This window comes from Nannobrachium achirus (genome assembly GCF_963921795.1).
Source record: "Nannobrachium achirus genome assembly, chromosome: 9".
Classification (NCBI taxonomy): domain Eukaryota; kingdom Metazoa; phylum Chordata; class Actinopteri; order Myctophiformes; family Myctophidae; genus Nannobrachium; species Nannobrachium achirus.
The window spans coordinates 56,018,944-56,045,033 of NC_137818.1; the positions used below are offsets into that span (position 1 = coordinate 56,018,944).

The following is a 26,090-nucleotide window of genomic DNA, read 5'->3' on the forward strand; positions in this document are numbered from 1 at the left end:
TGCCAAAACCACGCAAGCCAAGAACCCGAGCGTCTGCTCCAGAACCTGACGATGTGAGTGTACACTCAGACGCTGAGGATGAAGTTCCTTATGAGTGGTTCAGTGAGCAGCCTGATATGGAAAACACCAGATTTACAACAATCCATGAAATTCCCAGAGCAAACAACCGCTCTGATCCAACCCTTGAAGATATGACTGAGTCACAACGTACGCCAGTGTCCACTGTTGAACACAACCCTCCAGAGGGAGTAGCCAGTGCTTTCCCTGAGGGAGTTCCAGTGGCACATGCTGACAACGACCTACCTGATTACCTACCTGAAGTGGGAGACTTACCTGATGTTCCGCCAGCCGCTTCTGGTGATGGATACTTACCCTCTACTTCTGATGAGATACCTGAAAAGGAGAAAAACACTACAGAACCTACCGATGTATACTTACCAGGAGACTCGTGTCCTGAAGAGGAACTACCTACCGATGAAACTTCACAAACTCCTACAAAGGATGTTCCTGTGGAAGAAGAGGAAACGGAAATTGGAAATGTTCCAGTGGTAACTGATGATACAGTGCCAGCTGAAGATGCTGAAACTGATGGACAAGCCAGTGCTGTCCGACGCTCAACGAGGAACAGAGGAGGACCTGAAAGATTTCAGTATTCAACCCCTGGAAACCCACTGATATCCGTTGTCCAGTCCCTATTCCATGGTCTGAGCACCGCTTTCACTGAAGCCTTAATGGAAACCAAAGACTCTGAAACTTACCTCAGTCCTTTACTAAGACCTGATCTTTACCCCAGCCCATCCCTTAAACCTGTTACCAAGCAGCCGTTCCAATGCACAGGGACGTGCATAGCTTCAGGGGGGGAGGGTGTAACCCAGTGATTAGCTGTGTACATGATAAAACCTGAATATGTGTCCTAAAGGAAATATGTGCCAACATATTGATTATATTACAGAAATATATTTAACACCATCTAACAGGATACAATGGGTTAAATATTTATGATTAAGCACAATGTGAAAACTACTAGACATCAACCAAGTTGTTTTATTCTGAAGCTGAGTACTTTTATTTTGTAACCTGACACTTCCTGTGAGGGAGCATAGTGCTATGTGCAGCACCATGACACTTCCTTTTGAAGCCACACCTGAGAGAGAGAGAGCAGCCACAGAGCAGCTACAAACCATTACCTGGTTTTAAACTGATAAAAGTGATAAAAGTCCAGCTAAAAGCAGTCTAGCTACTGTTTTAGCCAGAGATAGTTCATATGGTTCCAGCCAGAGGGTCCATCCGTCGAGTTTGATGTGAAAAGAGAGATAACCAGCATGGTGAGGATTGTTCATTGGTTGATGCTACAAACAATTAGCATGCTAGCTGAGGGGGACATGGTGAATGAATGAACTGGGTTGATGTTAGATGTACTGTATCTGTGCACAGCAGTTACAAGTTGGATGTTTATTGGGAGAAGTGTACACACTCTTCCTGCACATGATGAATACTGAAATGCACTTTTCAGTTAGTTAATTTTTACAGCATGTGACTGTACAGGCAGCCTGCCCTGCACCCACTAATGGAGGCTGCCATTGCATTGTACAGGCCACATAGCACCATGTTTGATCCTGGTGTAGCAGTGTTATGCCATTTCTGTAAAGAGATTTATTTTATTTTGGTACAAAGAATTGTTCTGTATTGATACTGATTATTTGATTATTTATTTTATTTGTTTTGATCAATGGAATTGTACAGTAAGCTGATGTTTATTGGTTTAACAGTAATTCCCTAATTGATGTTAAATGATGAGAGATAATTACAAGAAGATATGTTTTATTTAGCTTTGGTTTATAATTCCCTATATGCCATACAATGACAGTGCCTACTCTGACTTACTACTGTAGGTCAGGTTTTTTGGAGCCTGTTGAAACTGTTTGGAAGATCCTGGACTTTAGATGGCGAGCTAAACCCACAGAGATGAACCAGCAGAACCGGAGAAGATAACCAATAATTGCATGCAGAAGACTGAAGATAAATTCCACTGACTGTCTCGATTTCCAAACCCATCCAGCTCACTCTACAGTGTGGTAGGACAAAACCAACTCCACTGCACATCCACAGTGCAGTGGGACTGAGTCAAGCACACACCACTCTCCTAGTGGTGTTACTGAACTATTGGGAATTATACTGATTTCACATCAGCGATACAAGGAGATTAAAGGGAATTACAGTGATCACTTGAACTTTTGAATCTGAATTTAGATATTGGCCAATTAGGATTTTATTTTGTTTTTGATTACCCGGGTTGTATTTGTATTTTGAAGGTTTAAAAAGTATTTGAATGTTTTTCTTATTTTTCTATTTCATCTTTACATTTATTATTATTAAAAGGAAGTGTTTGCATTTCATGCCTTCCGAATAGTACAACATTGCAGTGGTGTTCTTCCTGGTGTGAAACAATTACTGGCTCCCTAGTCGAACCTAGGACTTCTGATAATTAGCCCAAAACCCCCCAGCATAACTATAATAGGATTATATGGTTATGCCAATTGATAAAATCATTCTTTAAGTTGTAGTAAAGTCATACAGGCTACACTAACCCTAACCACATGCGTAGCCACGTAGTCGGAGTAATGAGATGTCGGACTGACGTGTGCCCCCCAGTTCTCCCATGGACCTTTTCACACTAGCAGACTGCACTCTAACACAGTGTTTCTCAAACTTTCAAATTTCAAGGTCTCCCCATTTGAACTCTGACAGTGTACAAATGGAACCAAATGGACCCATTAGGGTTAATTAGGGCAATTTAGACCCTTAAAAGAACTCACAGAGTCCCTGGAATCCACTTTGAGAACCACTGCTGTAACACACAATGCACACATGCAGCGAGCTGTCGTACGTGGGCACAGGGAATGATAACTTAATAGGCCTATGAGAAGAGTTGAAAATAAATGTTCAAAAAAAGGTTTTAAGATGTTGGCCTAATTGAGTGATCTTCCATCATGCTTTTCAAGCTGCAATGAGAAGCAACACCATGGATCACAGCATGCCTCTTGAATGGAATGTTTGGAGTTGTTTACAGTCTGCTCATCAATGCGAGGGATAAATCTCTCTCTTGAAGCCTGCCTTTTTTTTTCTTATTCCACCTTCCTGCACGTAGCGGGGATCAATAGCCAGATTGCTCGCTCTCTAAATCTATCTGTCATTAGTTTTGCTTCCAATCTCTTTGCTGTGCAGACCCTTGATGTCATGTTTGAGTCATCAATCAAGGCTGAGAGTTGTTCTGTGCAAAGGAGTGGAAGTTTGACTCATTGTGTACGTACAACATTTGCATGTGCATGTATGGGTGTGTGTGTGCATGTGTGCATGCATATGTGCGTGCGTAGATGTATGCATGCACTGGATGTAACCACATATCAGCGTGCGTGCCTCCTCATAGCGGGTGACTGAATGATTCATCTAATCATTAAACACTGTCAGGTTCCACTGAGCAGCACCATTGATTCCCTTGGGAGGGACACATGGGTCTGACTTCATTAGCCCTGTTAGTGCTAAGCTGCTTCACCCCGACTCACGCCAGGCTTAGCCTGCACACAGTCGCAGAGATAATAAATGCAGAGAGGGAGGAAGGGCTGAAAGAGAGGTGAAACAAAAGGACAGGCAAACGCAAAGGGGTTTAGAGAGAGTGTTGCAAAGGTGTCCAATGCAAGGTGAAGATGATGAGGAAGTGAGGAGGAAAGAGGATGGAAGGATGCAAGGGAACAGACCGTGTGAACCTGAAGCTTTCAGAGGCACAGGGAGGGACGCAGCTCAAAGCGCTGTTTGAACCGAGGAGGCTTTCGATAGCTTTATAGCCATGAACAACGCAATCAATTAACTTGTGTTGTGATTAATCAATTATCGTGCTGGCCCCACTGACAGCCACAGTGCTTAAACAGGCTTCCTTCGCGAGGTCCGCTGTGTGTCGAAGAATTAGCATTGACCTCAGCGCATGCACATGCTCCCGTACTCTCACACGCTAGCTAATTTATGCTGCTGCATATGCATTCAAGCACGCAAAGATATGCACGCCCCTCTTTGTTCCCGGCATATTTCTTTTCCTCACATGCATCCATCTGCTTTTCCCCGCTCCAGTCCGCCTTCTCCACTCACCTCCCTCCCACCTCTCTTACACTTTCTTCATACCTCCCTCTCTCTCTCTCTCTCTCTCTCTCCTCTCTATCATTTTATGGTGCCAGCAAAGGCTTTTTGGCTGGTTGAAGTACGCCCACAGGCCCTGGGGGATGGGCCATGACGGATGGGACTGTGTGAGACTCTGATTCGATTCAGCGACTTGATATATTTATCGCTGGCATTTTGAAAATGAAATTAGAGGAACGTCTCCTGGAGACTGTTTCTCCTGCACAAGTGCCATAAATATACTTCATTTAGCTTTGTGGGAACGGAAGTGGGGGTTAGGAGGGGCAGTGCATGGGTCAATATAGTGGTCTTGGAAGCGGGTGGGTATGTTCAGTTATATGTTAAAAAAAATGTATTTGTGTGTTTGCGGTTCTCTGCTGAAAGAAAGAAAGGGTTTTTACTGCTGATGTTAATAGGCTTTCAAAAGAACATCCAGATTTCTGGGATGTTCCCCTCTGGAGCGGTGATGGAAACTGTGTCTCTGTATCTGCATGTATAGTATGTGGAAATTACCCGATATAGTGGGCAGGCTCTAGTCCATATCTGAGCACTGTAACAGTAAATAGAAAGCAAGCTTTCTGACAGTTACTGTTGATGCAAGGTTAGTTTTGGGGCAAGGGCTTCATACCGTCTGAGAAATTTCAATGAAGGCACAGTGAAGGTTTTCCACCAGAACAGGTCATTTATCACTGCAGCTAAAAAAAACAGAACCCAGACAGAAAACAACTGGCCATGGTTTATCTGAGTGGTTTTTATAGGCTAAAACCTACAACCCTCCACGTTTGAAGGACCATAACAGATAAAATGTTCAAAAACATCAAGAAAATGCCACGTTAAGGTCGGATTATAATGAGATTCAATATTCATCATGACAGAAACAGCAAAGGTTATTCAACCACTCAAGCACTTAAATATGTGCAGAATCTCTGAAACGCGGTGCTTGTACTCGAGCCGTGAATTCATTTGACATTTTACAGAAACCTCCCACTGTCAAGTGGGCACTTGAAGGATCGATTTTGCGCGTAGTTGACATTGCCAAAGCACACAAACCATCACGCACGCAACGCGCACACACAGGCGCAGAGCTGCGCGCGGCCGCACGGCCGCACGCACGCACGCACACACACGCACACACGCGCACACACGCACACACGCACACGCGCACACGCACACACGCACACACGCACACACGCACACACACACACACACACACACACACACACACACAGTGAGCCATGGAGAAGGATGGCTGGCTCATTTATACACAGTGAGTTATAGATGACTTTGTTGGTACTGAAGAGACATGGAGCCTTGAGCCGAAGATAACGTGTATGAATCCTTCTTTTGTGTGTGCGCGTGTGCGTGCATGTGTCCATGAATGCGTACGTGCATGTGTGTATGTTCGTGGGTTTGAGTGTGTACTGTATGTGTGGGCCGGCGCTTGTCAACTTGTGCTCCTCTGTATCTGGTCATGAATTGGTTATCAGCGTACAAGGAACAGATCTGACAAGCAGGACACAGTGGAAGAGACACCCACACACACTGTACAGGAACACACAAAAGGCGCTCTCTCACACATACACACACTCTGAAAATGTTCTAGTGTGTGTGTGTGCGTGCGTTCCCAGGCTGTGTCATTGTCTTATTTCTCTCCCTCTCCTTCAGAACCAGATGGGAGAGCAGCTCTGCAGAGATGATGAACGCCACGCCAGCCTCTGCTCGCCGTCCACATTCATCAGCCAGGGAGACGCAGGCGCTCCACCATCACTTACCTTTATAGAGCCCATGTGACAGCGCAGCACGGAGCACGGTCATCACATATATGGGCCTCGCATTGGCACGTGTTCAGCGCTCGGCTTATTCTTGTGTGTGCGTGCGTGGGAGTGTGTGTGTGTGCGTGCGCCTTTGGAGTTCTGTGATGAACAATCCTATTACAAAGAAACCAAGTTTCTGAGGCTATATTACAGAAAACCATGCTACTAACTAGACTGCACTCTGATGAGGTGCCAACTTGCGCCTTGTGCACTCGTGGCTATGTATGGCCTACTTGTGCGCCAGCAGTGTGTATATCGTCGTTGTCGGGTGGAAATCTTGTATGTCCAAAACCGTTCGTTTATATCATTTAAAAAATGTAACGAAACTAGTGAAAACAGCCGATCTACAAGCACACAACGCCTCGCACCGCGAGGCGTTGTGTGCTTGTAGATCTGCTGTTTTCACTACTTTTGTGTGACGGCCTTGTCTGATGAAGCAGGGCTTTACTTCGCGAAGAAAAACGTACACATTTGAAACTTGGAGATACGAGGTTTCTGCCCGACAGTGACGATATACTGCGTTCGGTGGCGAATCTGTGGCGTAACTGTCAGCCGTAGCCAATCAGGGACCAGCATTCTTGGTGACGTCACCATCAACAAGTGCGACCTGATCAATGACAAATTGCCACTCACACTGGACCCACTGCAATGTGCCTATCGTCAGAACAGATCTACTGATGATGTCATTGCCACATCCCTCCACTACACCCTCTCACACCTTGAGAGAAACAAGTCATATGCGAGAATGCTATTCATTGACTACAGCTCAGCGTTCAATACCATAATTCCCATCAAACTATGACACCAAGTTAAAGAGCCTGGGTCTAAATTCAAGCCTTTGCCGCTGGATCCTGGACTTCCTGACACGAAGATGTCAGGTGGTGTGGATGGGAACAAAGACATCTGCCCCTCTGACTCTCAGCACAGGAGCCCCTCAAGGATGCGTACTCCCTGTACACCCACGACTGCGTGGCCCTGTTCAGCTCGAACCAAGTGATCAAGTTTGTGGACGACACCACAGTCAAGGCCTGATCACGAATGATGATGAAACAGCCTACAGGAGAGAAATGGAGAATCATGGTGCCAGGCGAATAACCTACAGTATCTCTCAAAGTGGACAAGACAAAAGAGATAATCTTTGACTACTCACCCCTCCAAATCGGGGGCGCTGCAGTGGAGAGGGTTAAAGAGTTAAAATTCCTGGGAGTACACATCACTGAGGATCTCACCTGGGCAGTGCAGATAGAGTGGGTTGTCAAGAAAGCACAATAACGCCTCTACTTTCTCAGGAAGCTGAAGAAGAAGTCCTAAGAGCTTTCTACAGAGGTACCACAGAGAGCATCCTGACTGGCTGCCTCACTGCTTAGTACGGCAGGTCGGCAGCTGCACCGACCTCAACCGCATGGCCGGGCAGAGGGTCGTGCGCACAGCCGAACGCATCAGCGGATGTGATCTCCCCCCAATCCAAGCCCTGTACGACGAACGCTGTGTCAAAAAAGCCCAGGGAATCATCAAAGCTCTACACCATCGCAACCACAGTCTGTTCAAGATGAACAAAAATAAGTTTTACTCTTATGTACCTATACAAAAGACGTAACAATAAAGTAATACCTTGAACCTTGATATAAATAACACTAGGAAAACAGATATGCGATAGATCGCAGTACTTGTGCACTCTGCTGCAGCAAGTAATCACAATATGTTCTTGTATGGCAAGCAGAGTATCAAAGAAAGTTTACAAAACAAAAACTCAGCGGGGGGGATTCTCCTGTGTGATTGTCTGCTCACACTTTGCAACAACAGAACCGAGACACGCCCTCTGGCATTATGACCATTTTAAAGAGTAACAGCGGCTGTAAACGGCTCAGTGCATCCTGCACCTGCATGTTGCCACAGCTAACAGAACCAAGACCCCCAGAGCTGTTTATGCATGCGGTCAGGCTGTCTGGCCCCAATCAAAACAACTTGCATCCCTGTAAACATCTCTGCTGGCTGCATCTTCCCAAAGGTCTGCTATGCAAAACAAACTCCTCCGACCTCACAGTAACAAACAAACAGAAGGGCTGATTGGTGATGAGCATAGACTTTACAGAAAATAAAGTATAAACGGAGACTGACAATCATCTCCAGATTGCAGGATCCATTCCGTCTCTAGTACGGTCAGTGCGAGCGACTGATAGACATTGTAATCAAACAGATTGTTCTGTAACAGCAGCGCTGAATCACTCACTTTAAAATCACCACAAAATGTGTTTGATCTCTCAGCTCACATGTACAGACAAAAACACCCACAGCCCTGACACACACATCTGAAACACACGTGGGGTTGGAAGGAAGGATTAGACTCAAGGTGCTTGATTGTGTATTGTCTTACCTTTTTGTGACGATACTGTGGTATCTGGAGAGAGAGAGAGAGAGAGAGAGAGAGAGAGAGAGAGAGAGAGAGAGAGAGAGACATGTGTTAGGAGCTGCAAGGCTGTTGCAGTAAATAACATGGAGGAGATATGACAGCCCCTGTTAGTGATTTACTAGGAGGGAACAAAACGACACATTGGATGAACAGGAACGGGGCGTTGTTGCACACAATCCAGGGTGTTCTCTCATCTCAACCCTGCAAAGAATATAAACTTTGCCATGCTGAGCAAACCCCACCCAGGCACCCACATACTTGTGTGTGTACTTTCGAGGGTGATAGATGTCCCCCAAACAAACTGAACGGGAGTGAAGAGGGCATGAATAGTGAGTCTCTCTGGATCCCTGATCGTGGTCACACTTTACTTGAAGTGGGAAGAACTAGTGACATCAATGTGCTGCAAAGATGGAGCCAACCAGATATTTTCAGTAGAGACTTAGACAGGTAGAGTAGCGTTTTGGAGAAACAGGGAGGGATGGTGAGCTTTTTTTTTGTCTGTTGAACTAATAGAGGGAGGGGTGCAAGCAACAAAGGAGTGTAGTAAAAGAATGCTTATTATTTTCATGAAATATTCAGGGGGACACTGTTTCTAAGCTCCCACGGTTTCATTTTTTACATCAATAGACTTGTCAAGCCCACCATAATTCAGAAATAAAGGGAAATAGAAAATAATTCTTCGTTTGCTCAGCACTCTCAGCAGCCCAAATCCATGAGCACATTCCTCTACTGACCATAATACGCCCGCAAAAGCCCAAATGGCCATAGACGAGGAACCAGAATAATTGAATCAAGACAGATTTGCGGTGAGTTGGGCCAAAAGAAAGACAATTCAACACTTGACAAATTGGCAGAGGGCATCCATTGTGGGGGTGGCATCGGAGGACTGGACTGAGCATTAAAGGTTGTAAACGCTTTTTTGTTGTGTGGTATTAAATACTGGCCTTGTGGTTGGGAGCGTTTCGCTGTTTCATATGTGTCATCTTTTCGACACCCAACTCTAACCCTTACCCTAAACCTAACCTTCCTCCGTGGGGTGAGTCCCTAACCCTCCCGACGCTCCTTTGTCGAAATGACGGTCGTTCGAAAGAGCGAGATTTCACCCTTGTGGTTATTATACTGTACGTGTAACCCTATGCTCTATAGACCGATTTCTCAGAGCAGCAACCATAACTGCCGTGTCAAGTGTCACCGCTTCGCACAGCGACACCGCAGCTACACAGCAGCGCTCTGGAAAAAGGTCTTTACTCAGGTGGTATGTTCCTTTAAGTTGTTGAGTTGAGTAGTATTATGGGATTGTTCTTTTGTCTACTTTATCTTCTGGTGTAGAGAGAAAGTGGTCACTTGCTCTGCTAAAACAGAGCAAGTGATATTTTGTTGTTACTACTGTTCAAGTGGATTTACGGTATTGAATCTATTTTTGTTATTAAATCACCAGTTCCTTCTTTCTTAGTATAAAGAAAGGATAAGGATTACTCCTTAAAGGAAGAGGGTTATGTATACGGGCTGATAGATTCACTGTGTGACTGTTTGCACAGTAAGCTACACAGAAAATCCGTCCTATAACGTATGAAGATTCACATCGTTAAAAGTTCATTACAGTCAATCTTGACACAAAAAAAATATCCTTGGTTCAGAGATTTGGCATCATTACAGACTCTGATGTGGTTATTATTCAACATGTCACCAGCACATATCATACATTTTATGTAGAGATAAGAACCGTGTCAAACAGACATGACTAATGTGAGGTGTTTGAATAAATTAGTTGGCCATTGCCTCTGAGATGATGAGATACATACAGTACAGTAGGGATACTATATGTAAATGATATGCATCCCAAATAAATCTTTTGTATATTAGTTTCACTGAGAGGATAGATTTTTCAAGAAGTTTTGTTAAACCTCAATGGAATGTGGCTTCTACAGTAAACAAGTAAACAAATCACACTATGAATATAACCCAACCATAAATGAATTCCTTTAATAAACACTTGTGCATTAATGTTGATGTCTACAATCTTACCCATTTACATTGAGTATGAGGATTTGTTATTATTATTTCAAGACATTACTGCGGGTGCCAACACAAAGGGAAACGAGGACACATCAAGAGATAATAAGAACTGTCAAATGGCATTAACTGTGTGATGGCCTACATTTATTCACCTTACCCCTTGTGGCAAAGCTTCCAATGCTCCCAACAGTGATTGGATAGCAGCCGGATTTGCCAGGCGCACGCACACGCACACGCACGCGCACGCACACGCACACGCACACGCACACGCACACACACACACACACACACACACACACACAAACACACACACTCTGACATATTAGTTGATCGGTTGTATAATAATGGATACGGCACTGGGTACTCTGAGAACAGGTACAACGAGTACTTTGATAAGTACAAGTACAAAGGGTATTACCAGAGTCATCTAATCAGAGAGTTCCAGTGCATTCTGGAAACTTCCAGTTCGCGGTTTGTCACTATACACCAATAGAAGACCTGGCCCCATGAAGTGAATGGGAGTGACGCCATTCTCTCCATACAACGCTCTGGGTATTGCATAAACAGGTGGGGCACGCATTCCCAACTTGAATTGTTCCTGACTTGCATCACTCCCAGATCAGCAATTGATTGCAATACCAAACGATATCGGTACTGTAGTTAGCAGGCAAGGCACACTGCGTCATCTAACAATGGGTACAGCGAGTATTCAGACAACAGGTACAAGAGTTATTAACTGGGTGGGGCATGACATTACCAAATTGCATTGTTCCAGACTGGTCCCTGACTAGGCTGGTGCCCTTTGCACACACAAAACAAAAGGACTCAGTGAAACCAGACTTTCACATAAAGACAAACAAGCAGCAGTCAATGCAGGGCTTAATTGGTGGTATTGTACCTTGGTGCTAGTAGGACACCACTGGTGAACGGGTGGTACCATGGTACCTTTAGAACATAGCTGGTGAACCAGTGGTATCGGTGGAACACTTGCAGAGGCAGAGCAGCCACGTTTAGTCTAACAGGCGTGACAGTGGATGCGTGTGCTTATCGCCTTATTGTGATTCAAATTGTCACGGTTTGATTGAATTAGACTTCCGGTGAAAAACAGTCTGTCACTGACCTCTCGAAGTTGTGGCCTCCCAGTGGTGTGCTCTGGGAATGGTTCTGATTACACACAGAAATTGGATGGGATTTTTATTCCCCTCGCCATGAGGTGTGAAATTGTCAGCAGCTAATCACCACTTCTTCAAGACAAATGAAGGCCATGTTATCGTTTGAGTGTGTGTGTGTGTGTGTGTGTGTGTGTGTGTGTGTGTGTGTGTGTGTGTGTGTGTGTGTGTGTGTGTGTGTGTGTGTGTGACTCCTGGGTGTGTGTAGTGTGCCTGACATACATTCACTTGCGTGTACACAGTATGTATGTCCAATGCATGGAAAAAAACTGTGCTGCTTGTGTGTGTGTGTGTGTGTGTGTGTGTGTGTGTGTGTGTGTGTGTGTGTGTGTGTGTGCGTGCATGCGTGCGTGCGTGCGTGCATTCATGCATGCGTGCGTGTCTGGGCATGGGGCGAGCATGAATACGGCTGTCTTTGGATGATAAACTACTATTCATACATCAACACTAATGTAATTAGGATTGATTCCTACACTTCAGCTTGTCTTCTCTTAATCACACTCATTTATGGTCATTGACAGCCCATCAGTCAAATTTACGAAATCACAAAGCTTGGTTGACTAATGGTGACCCCGGGACAGTGGCGGCGACCCTCCACATGGGTGTAAATGACTGTAGTGTGAGATAGATCATGATCACAACCAATGGCAGAGGGACTGTTATGTAGTCTATTGGAAGAGCATATTTTTACACAGGGAGCTTTAATAAGTCTCCCCTGAGATAGAAAATCCCTGCTGGGTCTACATCTACAATATTACTGCTTTGATAAGCATTTGTATTACTGGAGTGTATGATGCTCAGCCTTTAGCCATGGTTTCTCTAACTGTGCTGTAACACATCTCCATTCCTTATGTTTTTCTCCCCCACGGCCGACATCCTGCTCGCATAACAGCGGCTTTTGTAGAAGTGACTAGCTTATGAAGACGGATGTGGCTTGCTTTCCTTGTGCTCTCTCTGTCATTTGCTTTGCAGAGTCGGCGCGCTTGTTAGGGCAGGTAACAAGCGGGTCGGGTCGTGGAACTCGGAGACGGGTGTTGGCTTTTTTCCCACCGCGTGTCCAGAAGGAAAGGTCAGTAGCGCCTTTATTCTACCACAGACAGCAGGTGATTGGCACAAACAGGAAAATACCACCTTTGCCGGCTAGCTCCAAATTACAGTGCTGATGAAAGTTCACTGCTAGCTATAGATACCAGATCCCTGACAGATAGAGTAAATTGGCAATTCTTGGCATGTTCCGTTATTTTTTATCTTTAATCTAAGAATGTGTAGCTGCAGTAAGGTTACAGAGGACTGCTTCTGCAGGATGTTAGGGACGGCCTCTTTCATGTACACTCGCACACAGTACAGGAAGTACTCATATTATGTTTTACTTATGTTCTTGAAACTTTTCAATAACATTTAGTGTTATTTTTCAAATTATTTTATATTTTGGCTTGACACAAGTGCTGACAGTATATGGCAATTAGAATTAAGCTGCATGCATATGAAATGTGAATGACTTGTAAGTGTTTAAAAGAAAATGTTTTCTTATATTAAGTCCCACTAACGAATGTATTTAATATACCCTTACTTCATATACCTCAAAATAAACCGGGCTTTTAGCTAAAGAAACTCAACTAGATATTAAATAAACCATCTCTTAAGCATACACGAATATGTCTTATTTGTATTTTCTTTCATGGGGTGTGGGGCTCAATTATTCATGAGGTATTACTTTAAATGTACCGTATGACTGCACAGAATAGACCACATTCAGGTTTTAATTAGCCTGGGTTAGGCTGCGCGTGGCGAACACTCATCCACTAGTGCACTGGGACAGAGCAGAGAGAGCTGCCTTCTTTCTCATTATGTACTAATGAGTTGTCTATTAATGAAAATGGAAAGCATTTATTTTGTGAGCACAAAGGGTTCAGCTGGATTAATTACTGCACTACGGCGGCAAAATGAAAACAGAAAGTGCTGCATCAGTCTTGGGGGGCACATAACCCATTAACCAACTGTTATCAAAAACACTGCAGCTGCACACACTGTCATAATGAATTGGGCATATACTGTGTATCTAGATTAAGTTGTGTGTACATATACTATACTATATATATATATCTTCATATTGTTAGCTGAACGCCAAAATGTGTTCTGTATTATCTCCCAAAGCCCACACAGTCAATACCAATAACATCAGCCAGTCATCAGTCGCGATCATGATTGATCAATGGCATTAAGAATAACAATTGCAAACAAGACAAATGTAAAATGTATATCCAGCAATCCAATATACTTGAACACAATTCAATTGCTCTGTTCTTAGAGGCTCGTCCAAAGTAAAATAGCACCAACCGCGTCATCATATCATTAAATCCATTTGCAAAATGATAACCAGAGTCAGCCTAATACAGTAAATCGTTGACAGCTTGATTTCCCAGCAGGCGTTTTTTTGGTGAGAAACATGGATTAGAAAACATGTGGACGTTTGGCATCCTCAGCAGATGGTCCTTGATCAGATATTAGAGGCTGGGCAGTGGAGTCTTCTGGCTGTGGGCACTCTGCCCCCTATGTGGGGGTTACTTACATTACTTTAGCTCTGGTCCAGAGCATCAGCTACACTGATGCTCTGACAGGCGGCTGGCTAAAAGACTAGACCAGGATTTCTGTACCCCTACGAGGGCTCAACTTCAGTCAAAATAAACAAAACTACTTTGCTACTCACCTAACCAAAGGTAGTTTTTCATTATTGAAAGTCTATTCTCCGCGGTGGGAAACCTCTCAGCACCCCACCCACTCAGTAAAATACATTATTTTTGTCATGAAATAGAACGCATCCAACTCGACCACTGCCGCATCCAACTCGACCGCCGACGCTCGGGACCAGAGCTAGGGTTACATCACCCCTGCAGCCTGCATCTCAACCTCTGGGTCCAAAGCTCTGGATGGAAAGTCTCTGTGTTTCAGAGAGTCTGTGGAGGCTTTGGAGAAGAGAAAAGACTCCTTGTCCTTGAGCCTCCAGATAATCCGGGCTGTCCAAGCTCACAAAATGTACGCTACTTTCTGTTTACTTACACAGAACATTAGCTTCAATTGGCTACACATGAATTGACGTACAATGACAAGTGTAACACTGCATTGCGGTTAAGAAATAAGGAATGAAGAGTGCTTTAGGGGGTGAGCCTGAAGAGGTGAGTGCTAATAGGGTGTAGGCAGAGTGTGAAAAGGTTTTCAGACTGTGGTGGAAAATGGGTCTCTCCAGCCCTGAGTGCGCGCCCACACACACACACACACACACACACACACACACACACACACACACACACACACACACACACACACACACACACACACACACACACACACACACACACACACACACACACACACACACACACACACACACACACACACACACAGTGCTACCTACTGTAACTTTGTCTAAATCATCTTATTGCGGTCGCTATTTAGTGAAGATGAAAACTTGCAGCTCATGTCTGTCTGTCTGTCTGTCTGTCTGTCTGTCACACCTCATGCTCTTCTGACATCACAATGATGTTGCAAATGAAAGGCCAAGACAATTAACTTGCACTGTTCTGACCATCACAATGATGACTCGACCAGCTCAGTGACGGGCCCGAAAATTAAGGCCTTGCCCTAACTGGGCTGGCCCGAGGCCCTGTCCGGCCATACTAATTAGCATACATTTCACACCCTACCCGTCCCGAAAACTTCAATATTAAGTCCATATATGGGCATTCATAGATGATGCCCTGTTAGGGCAAACACGCTATTAAATCCCTTTTATGCCCATATATGGAGATCCCCGATGTCATCAATATTAAGCCCATATTTGGGAATGCCCGTATAGGGACATAGGCCATGGACATAGCCCACATCTGGGAATGCCCATATATGGACATATTGTGTCAGTCTCATGTGGTCTCAATGACGGCAAAACCATGTGATCCATATTTGGGAACTTAAACAATCAACCAGGTCTGTGCATTTATTTGGTCAAAGTTGATCCCATGCCAAAGCGCCAGCGCTCTCCCACCAGTCTGTTGTCACCCAGGCGGATGTGTGCAGTTGCACACGCCATGTGCACACGCCCATATGCGTGACCTCACCATTTAGGGCGAGATTTCCGCCCATAGGGCATCGTACTTGTAGTCTACTGCAGTGTTGATTTCGTCGACTAAAACTATGACGAAAAATGTTTGTCGACTGTGTTTTTTTCAATGACGAAAACAAAATAAAAACGAAATAAAAACCAAGCTGTGATGACTAAAACTAAGACTAAATATATTGACAATTTCGTCAACAAAATAAAAACTAGACTAAAAGGTTAGGGAGGGACTAGTGGAGAAGAAAGTACATTTATGTTTGGTTGCTCTCAGGTGTTGCATGCTGAAAATAGCAGATCTACAAGCTCACAACTTGTGAGCTTGTAGATCGGCTATTTTCAGCACGCAAACGAAGTGTAAAATCAGTCATTATGATGCAATTTAGCCTGCTAAAATGCATTTCAGTTGACTAAATCAACTGTAGATTTAGTCGCCTAAATTCTTATGATATTTAGTAGACTACAATTAGACTAAAACTAATACTTTTCAGGTGACTAAATTATGACTAAAACTAAATGACATTTTATTCAAAAGACTATGACTAAAACAAAATAAAATTTGCTGTCAAAAACAACACCAGTCTACTGTCACTTCATCCTGCCTCTGTCTGTCTGTCTGTCTGTCTGTCTGTCTGTCTGTCTGTCTGTCTGTCTGTCTCTCCCTCCTCTAGCCATACAGCAGGGCAAAGCAGTTCAGATTATTTATCCTCCTGCTGTGACAGTGGCAGTAGAAAAGAGCTTTGGATATGACCTTCAGTTGGAGTGGCTCCCCATCAGTCATTGCAGCCGTCCCACCAATCAGGTGGGACGGAAGGGAGAGAAAGGAGAGGACCCACCGCTCTACAGAACCAACACCCGTCACAGCTCATTTCTCTTATCCTTGTAAAAAAACTGTTGCCTGACAGACAGACAGAGAAAGATTGACTGACTGACTGACTGACTGTCTGTCTGTCTGGCAAGTAGGAAAGTAGGCAAACAGACAGATGGATGGACGGACAGACGGACGGACGGACGGACGGACGGACGGACGGACGGACGGACGGACGGACGGACGGACGGACGATGATCTCCAGAAAAAGACAACAGAATGACACAGAGCCCGGTAAACTGAGATAGATATTTACCCCATGAGATGTAAAGGAAGATGAATAGAGGACTGGAGTGTCACACTGTCACATTGTCACACCCAAAACACACTGCTGTCCATCATACACGCTCAACAGCCAACACACGCACACACATTCGTGCTTGCACACACGAGGCTATAGTATAGCGTGCGCGCACACACACACACACACACACACACACACACACACACACACACACACACACACACACACACACACACACACACACACACACACACACACACACACACACACACACACACACACACACACACACACACACACTTAAGGCCCTCTTACATCTAACAACTTTGAAAAGATTTCTCAATCGTAATAAAATCAAGGCTAGTCGCGGCGCGCTCCCGTGACTCAGTCGTTACTCAATCGTTAAATGTGAGGTAGTGGTCCGACTCGATTTTTACCCCAACTTGAGAGCCAGATTCTGTTACGAGAATATCAAACTGGTTTAATATTTTCACAAATCGGGGCTGAGTCTGAATGAATACAATGACGTAGCCTAGCCTACAACCAAAACAGAACGAGCCAAAAGCCAATCATTCATTCCCCAAAAGACGCTGCCTGAGCTGCCAGCCTGGTCTTTATTAGTTATTTCTCCGCGTTTCCATTATTCCAAACATTCAACGTTGATAATAGTTGATAGGATCGATCTGCGCCGGCTAGACAGAGAGGAGAGAACTAGAGAGGAGAGGGAGGAAGGCGGAGCTCGGTGTGTGTGTGTGTGTGTGTGTGTGTGTGTGTGTGTGTGTGTGTGTGTGTGTGTGTGTGTGTGTGTGTGTGTGTGTGTGTGCACTGCATGTGCAGTGATGGAAAAAGTAATCAAGTAAAAGTATCAATACTGTGATGCGACGTGCTGTGACTGAGCTTGTAGATCGGCTATTTTCATTTATGGTTAGCCTAATTCTTTATAATAATATTATAATTTATTTAGGAACACAAGGCTATATAATAGGCATATTTAAGCAAATAAAAGGGAATCTTGAGCCAGTCTTTACAAAATCTTTAGAGGCATACACATCTAACAACTGAAATCTTTGAAAAATCATCCTAAAATCTTTGGGGAGTCTTTTTCAAATCGTATAGTGTGAGGGGTAGTCTTTAAGAAATCTTTCCCAAATCTGTCCACAATCTTACCAAAGTTGCTAGGTGTAAGGCTAGCTTTACTTCACTTGTGCCACTTTCTGAGAGATTTAGTTTTTTAACAGAGAAAACAGAGAAATAAAACAATGCTGGTCCTCTGATAGACGGCGGGCCCTTCCACTCATGTCTTCATCCCTGGAGGCTTTATTAAATATTACAGCCAAACCCTGCTTCCCCCCCAAAAAAAACACACCGAGATATGTGTTGTTATAGAGTCCTCTGGGAATTAATTTTATTCACGGCATTAAACCTGTTATCACAAGCTCACATTAAACTGTGCCAGCTTGTCCAAAAAAAACCTAGAGAGCTTTTAAGAAAATGGGAGTTGAGTAAACTAAATTGGCATTGTTGAAAGTCATTTCTATAATGGCTGAAAGCCATTACAAACATTGTCATTAACGAGGTTGCTGGAATTGCAATTAGCCTCCTCACATTGCTCATGGCAAAAAGCACAGTCTTAAAAAATAGAAAAAGAAAGAAGTGTCAAAAAAAGAAGAGAGAGAGAGGAAAAAAGTAAACTGTAGAGGGAGGCACCCGGGAGGATGTTGAGGCGTTGCATAAAATTGACAGATGATGGAAAAATTAAACAAAAACGAGTGTGGGGGGAACTCGAAACCTGAAAGAGACAGACTTCAACTACGGACATTTTTCTCTCAATATTAAGCTGTTTTCTCTTCGATGCTCCTGGTAATGCAATTAACAAATAAACAAAACGAGAAAAATACAGCAGATAATCAATCCAGTGATTGTAATGGGAACAATCAAAGTTGAGCTGACACAAGAACGATACAACAGATTGTGGACAAATAAAAAGCAGAGGGATAGAAAACGAGAACACTGTGCAACAACGCACTCTCCACGTACAACATATCGTGCACTGGAAATGTTTAAGGAGGTTTGAGCTTCCGTTTGATCTTCTAAAATCCTACCAGCTTTAGCAATTTGATCAACAGCAGTGTTGACAGCGCAAATCCACCTTTCCCTACCTGGACGTTTAAGAGGATCTGAGCGGTGTTTGCTGAGTTGTCGGTGAAAGAGGCCGGAGGAGTCAGCTCTGAATGAGTGATGGCCGTCACATCTCCCTGGAGATGAGAGCCTGCTTACTAGAGCTGTCACGATAATGACATTTTCCCTTTTGATTACTTGTCGCTCAAATAATTGAGATTAACTATTTAATTGTGTTTCTGTTGTTTTCATTATGAATAGAAATTACCTTCTTTTTTTTTACTTTTTTGGTTGTTTTAGGCAGGCTTTGTAAACAAAAGTTGCAAAAGACAGATTTATGACAAATAACATGGCCCATTTAATAATTTTGTTTAGATTATACATCTACTATTTCCACTTTGGTAGCATTTGTGTTTCTTCCCACATCAGTTCCCCACTTTGAGATGACGGAGACCTATTTTTTAAAGTTTCCCATTGCGGCACCCGAAGTGCCATTTAATTTTAACATTTTCTACAGAAACGAATGCCGGGATTCAAATACCTCATAAGGTTTTTGTAACCGCGGTGAATGCTACCTGACTCACAACAAAGCACACAATGAACCATACAGCATTTCAGCAGTGTGTTGTTCCTGTGAGAGGGTGGGGCCTTCTGGCTACAGTACCATTGATATCCCAGCGCGGCACTCAGGCAGCAGACGGGAGGGTAATGAGGAGGCAAATATGATTAAAACCATCTCCTCAGGCTGCCGCGGACCTGCCATTAAACCAGCGGACAACTCCTCATGCCTAATCCATCACACTGCTTAGCTCCCACGGAGAGCAAGGTGGCGAGTACACTGTTGGTGAGAAACACCTCTCCCCTCTTAGAACATCACTACCACAGCTAATCTGCATGGGAGGCGACCACCACTGTGCAGGCACCTGACTGTAAGCCTGGTGGTACAGTAATCCCTTTAAACCATAGATCTTAAGTCTATGAATAATACCCCCCTCCTACACACACACACACACACACACACACACACACACACACACACACACACACACACACACACACACACACACACACACACACACACACACACACACACACACACACACACACACACACACACACACTTTACTGCTGGCCCGATAAATGCACGCCTACATCGTTAGAATCATCAAAGATCATAGTCACCTCAGATGGCGCCACATGGAAAGCGGCTACGCAGCCATTGGCAGTAGATTGTTAATCAGGAACATGTTCCCCAGGTACCGTTACCCTAAACCCTAATAAGTGGGCAACATAGAACCTGGGGAACATAGGGATGACCCCATAAATACATTCTGTAAACAACAACACCTCGTTTCTTATTCCCATATGAGACAATAAGAAATAAAGACACGAGAGTGATCACATCAGAGTGTATATTTAGATTTACTGTGCTGATAGAATAATCAGACAGTTAGAGTACAAAAACATTGGTTCAAAGGTTCATGCTCTCTCTAACAAATGATGTTTTGACATGAGTATTTGTATGTCAGTCCATGGATGACGTTTAACCAGTTCATAGGATGTTTCATAAAGACCACTTTGACCGAAATGCATTTTATGTTAACGTTGATATTAGGAGAAAGAGTAGATTTATTTAATCATATGCCCTTCGTCTATCCCCCCCACCACGCACATGCACACGCACACGCACACAATTCCTCCTCTGTACCAAAAACCAATGCAGTCACGTATTCAAACATCCAAATTGCCTGAAAGACAAAAGACGCATGGTTTGTGGCTGCACATTTTGGATTGTTGTGCAAAGCCTGTAGAAGAATAATCAGCAGGAAGACATGCAGGGAGCATCACCGGTGGAGAAATGAAGCATCCCGCGCCCTGGGCACTTTTAAATGAGCCCAGTAGAGCAGCCGAAAGATGCTGAAGATACCTCTATTGTGAGGAGGAGAGGCAGTGCCATTAGCAGGGTGAAGCATCTACGCTCACAAAGCATGAGTGGAACGCTAGCGTCTCCGAGTGTTGCATTAGAAGCTTCAAGCCTTGGTAGCTTCTGTTTGAGAGGGGGGGCATTTTTTAGGTTTGAATGAAAGGGCACAGTGGCTGCATAGATCACCAAACACCTCACTGCATCAGTGGGACAGGAGTATTGAACAACCTGTCGGAGGTGACTAGTGGTTTATTCAATCACAGTTATCTGGTTTCAGAAAAAGAAACAGTAAACAGCTGCTCGAATGTTGCAAATAACAGCATTGTTCAGACTCTTTTTTGATGACGATGATAAGTCCGAAAGACAATGTAGGCCTATACGCACTTAAACAAAACATTTAACAAAAAACTCCAACCATATAAACCAGACAATACCAAATGTGGCTAAACACGTAAACAACACAAGATAATTTTTTTAAACAATACTCTGATGGCTCCAAAACTAATGCTGCTGGGTCCTAGCACGAAGTTATTTTAGAATGCATCAACGTTTTCAGAAACTGTATTCACTTTAAAATGCATAGATGAATATGTTTCTGATTTCTGCATAATTTTGCTGTGAGTGTCGGGGGCAGATGCTCGCGACCAATGTCCAACCCCCTACCCCCAAAAAAAGAAATAGACAATGAAAAATGGACACATTCTAAGATGCTTTGACACATCTTGTAGAAACACTGTTTCACAAACAAGTGCATTTCACTCACTGTGAAGATTAACCCATCGTTCATGACCAAACACGTCGTGACTCGTGAGCAGCATGCCTTTTCATATGAAATACCGTGACAATGGTTTTCCATGTATAGAGTAAAGGAATTAGAACATGTCTCCTGCATTCAGCCTTTTAAATGTGTCGCCCATTTCCCTCTATAAACGACTCAGTTCCGTTGTTCACTCCATAGACATCAGTCTTGTCTGCAGTCAGATAAAAAGCAAACTAGCCTGTCAGACGTGTGTGCGACCCCTCCCACCTCTTTCCTCCTCTTCTTGCACATGAGAAATACTTTTTAATTATGGACCGGTGCAGTATATATAGTCCCATCAGCTGATAACGGCCGAGCCAAGAGCAGCAGCCTCATTATCATCCGTCTCCTTCATGGACATTAAACAATCAGGAGCAATGGTAGAGAATGGGACCACTGGGGCAGATTGACTGGTCTGTTTAGGCTGGCACAGGAAACAGCAACGTTCTCAGATCTGAGTATGCCTTCCACGTGTCTCACCTTTGTTCCTCTTTGATGGGGAGTTCAGAGGTTTGAAGAAAGACAGAGCCATTTGGCCTGGTCTTTATTTCCCCCTTCATGTAAGGGATTCATAATTCTAAAATACTGCCTAATGATCACTAGCCAAGAATGTCACCTTCTATAACCGAGAGCCATGTTTCCTAGTGAATACATCTACTGTAGTAGGAAGGTTCATCATGTGTGTTGGGTTAGGCCATCTCCCGAGAGAGAGAGAGAAAGAGAGAGAGAGAGAGAGAGAGAGAGAGAGAGAGAGAGAGAGAGAGGAGAGGGAGAGAGGGAGAGAGATAGAGAGAGAGAGAGAGAGAGAGAGAGAGAGAGAGAACACATGGGAAATAGGGATGCGCATATGCTCCAACACGCACGCACGCACGCACGCACGCACGCACACGCTATTATTTAGTTAATGTAAACTGTCCTTGGTTGTCTTGAAAGGCGCTATATGAATATAAAAAGTTATTATGATAATAATAATTATTATTAATTCCTTCTGCAGGGATGGGTTCAGTCATGATGACACCCAGATAAAATCATGATCTTTAAAATGTAAACAGCTTTAGTAGAGGGATACGGCTGCAACCTCTAAGGAGCTGATTGACGGATATGCAATTTTCCTCTCATGTACTGAGCTGGTGTCACCAGCAGCGGGTAAAATATAGAGCAAACAAAGAAAAAAACAAGGGCGTGGCACTATCACCAGCCTTTCTAGCTGGAGATGTATCGTCAAAAATGCCCATGACAGGAAAATGGAGCCCACTCACCAATACGAAAATAAATGAATGCAGCAACATGTGTGGCTGTAAATAATAATCCATAGCCGTTGCAATGCAAGCAATAAATCATAAAGGAAGGATTTCTCTCACACACCCAGTCTGCTGCCATGGATTTACTGCTCCACCCAGGAGGTGATCTAAGACATATTGACACTCACTGTTAAGTATTTTGCCTTCCACCTTAGCCCGAGCCACAAATGACCTGTTCGCTATTCATTAGCACTTACACTAATGAATAGGCCTTTATTAATTGCTTGCTGCCAGTGCGAGCAGGTTGAGTTCAAACACCTGCTGTGGGGCACAAGTAGACGGTAAAAGTCTCAATGTTAATTGAACTCGGAGAGCAGGGGCGTCACAAGAGGGGGGAAAAGTGGGAATGAGTTACTAGGGCCCAAGGTGGAGGGCACTTAATTATTTTATATACTTTAGCTATTAAAAAATGCCGCGCTGCGAGCTTGTAGATCTGCCTGCTATTTTTGAAAAGTTGTGAAGATGTGTGCAAATCTTTGAATATATGTATTTTTTAAGCGAACATTTGTAACTCAAATTTTGCTTCTGGGGGGGGGGGGGGGGGGGGGCTTAAATAGTTTGAGATGGGGGTCCGTGGCCAAATTCACAACATTTTGGGGGTCCTTCACATGAAAAAGTTTGAGCACCAACCACTGACATACAGTAGAAACAGGTTTTTCAAAAACCTTAGAATGATTTGAAATATTCAAAGACTTGCACAAATGTTCAAGATTTTACAAAAATAGCAGATCTACAAGCTCGCAGCGTGGAACTCGTGAGCTTGTATGTCAGCTATTTTTCAATAGATAAAGCACCCAAATAATGCGTTCCCAGCCTAAATGGGTAAAAAAAAATCATGGAGGGCCCGCAGTGAATCCTTGTACCCAGGGCCCAGAATTTGGTGCGACACCACGGTCAGAGAGTGTAAAGATTTATCCCGATGGACCCACTCCACTCTTTCTTTTGAAGTGGTAATGGATTTACGGTGCATGTAATTTCCTGCAGACACTGGTTGTGGGAGAGGTTCAGCACCTGGGTGTGCGGGATAAGGAAGTGAGGCTCGAGGCCGTCCCCGTAGGCACAGCAGCATTCTGCCCGTTATCTGGCGGCTGATAAAGAAGCATGTGTGCCACTGCACTGGGCTAGCAATGATGCTAGCAGAAGTGGCCATGCATCTTTAAACTGTGACAAGATGACACAGAAGCAGCGATGCGTCGACTCAACAGTCATCATGTTGATTAGAGCTGGAGAGATGAGCGGCCATATCCTCACACTGCGTATCGTTCCATAGAATAGAGGTGAGGCTGATAGGGTTTGTAGATTCATGACTACGCTATTTAACATACAACTGCATAGTACATACAGTACTGGATATGACAACATTCTTGGGTTAGGGTTGTACATAAGGACAATATTGTTGCTGACACATGACAAATCTGAGACATCTTGGGATGCTGAAAGCTGACCACATAATGCCAACATCCTCGATTCCAGCTTGATATTTTTGTTTTTTAAAGCTAAGTTGTATGTCTCCCAAACAGAGAGGTGTAATTCCAACAATGAACGCCAATAAAGATAGCAGTGTACCTCGAGTTCAATCCGGTGCACCACCTGCTTCAAATAACTTTACTGACAAGTCCCGGATTGTAGCTTTAAACATAGATTGTATTCAGGGCCAGCACCAGTGTGTAGTAGAACTGTGCTGTACAACGAGTCCAAGCAGAGTCCTAGCGAGCTCCTAATATGGAGCGTATTGTGATAGTTTGGGGGTATGTACATGGAGGTGGCTTGCAGGATGGATGGCAGGCACTGTGTCCTCTGCAGTCTCCCGTTGCAGGGCAGGACTGAGAGAACACAGTTCACCTTCATCTATCAGCTCCATCGCCGTGACCGCTATAACTCATCCTTACCTACACAGCCAGATTATGGAAAGTGAAAACGGAGTTAGGGAAGAAACAACGGAGGAGAACGGTGAAAGTATAGAAACGTGCGGAAATTGGGAGGACGGGGGGGATGGGTGATCCTCTTATAGAAAGTAGAGGGGAGGATATCAGCTTTGTTTTTTTTGCAAAAACCTCGCTGGAATCATAATGGATGCTGATGTTTTCACAGATTTGAGGTGTTGTTTAAAGGCTTTAACAGATACAGAACCGAGCATCAAGTTGGGTCACTTGTCCACATTGGAAGCGTCAAGTAGTCCATTATATTATTATTAAATTGATCATATTTTATCCGTACATACCGACGGCCGACCCAACATCCCTTGTTTTATTTGGGTAGCCGTAGGCATGATGCAGATAAAATATGATTAATTTAATAACGCGCGCGAACGCACACACACACACACACACACACACACACACACACACACACACACACACACACACACACACACACACACACACACACACACACACACACACACACACAAATAGGCACTCACAGGCGCACTGTTATTTCAGATGCTGACATTATTGAATTAGCTGTGAACCCCGGTTACATGTGGAGGTCCCAGTCGCTTATAGTTGCAGATGAAAGCGATTAGGCCTCCAGTCCTCCTGGTAGGCGCCGTCTGGCCAGGCTCAGGTTCAATAGCAGATCAATAGGGCATAAACGGGTAATGATAATTCGTATCAACCACATCAGGGTACGAGGGAGACAAAGAGAAGTGCTGTGAATGCAAAGAAGCAGAAAGAGGCCAGGGTTAATTATGTCTGACCCCCTCTCCTAATATACTGTAGACGATGGAAAAAACCCTGCCGCTACCTCCGTGACGCATCGCCTATATATTCTGCTTCTGAACCTTCAACCTCCAATGTCAAGGAGGAAACGTACTGTATGTCACTGTTTCTTTACAGGTGCATTAAAGACCACAAGGCAGAGGTGTGTGTGTGCGTGTGCGTGTGTGTGTGTGTGTGTGTGTGTGTGCGTGGGGGGAGCTGCCTGGAACTGACTGGAAATACAAAGACGGGGGGAAGAGAGAGAGAGAGATGTTCAATGATGCTCAGGGACTAATCTCTTAACCACATGCACACACACACACACGCACGCACACACACAATGTTGAAGTTGAAGTGGCATCGACAGCAGTACTGACACCCACGGTCTTGTGGTGTTGAATAAGAAAACATGCCACAGGCTGACGAAGTAAGCAATTTAAACATGTTTTTTTT

At 44.1% G+C, this 26,090-nt stretch overlaps 1 protein-coding gene across 1 annotated transcript in view; it reads right to left on the reverse strand.

Moving 5' to 3' along the window:
* LOC308290992 (cadherin-4-like) overlaps window positions 1-26,090 on the reverse strand; it is a gene marked incomplete at both ends in the record, with an annotated part of 281,660 nt that overhangs the window by 157,725 nt on the left and 97,845 nt on the right. Inside the window, one exon of the mRNA XM_080732906.1 lies at window positions 8,356-8,379. Coding sequence (XP_080589032.1) covers window positions 8,356-8,379 — 24 coding nt within the window. The remainder of the gene's footprint in view (window positions 1-8,355; window positions 8,380-26,090) is intronic.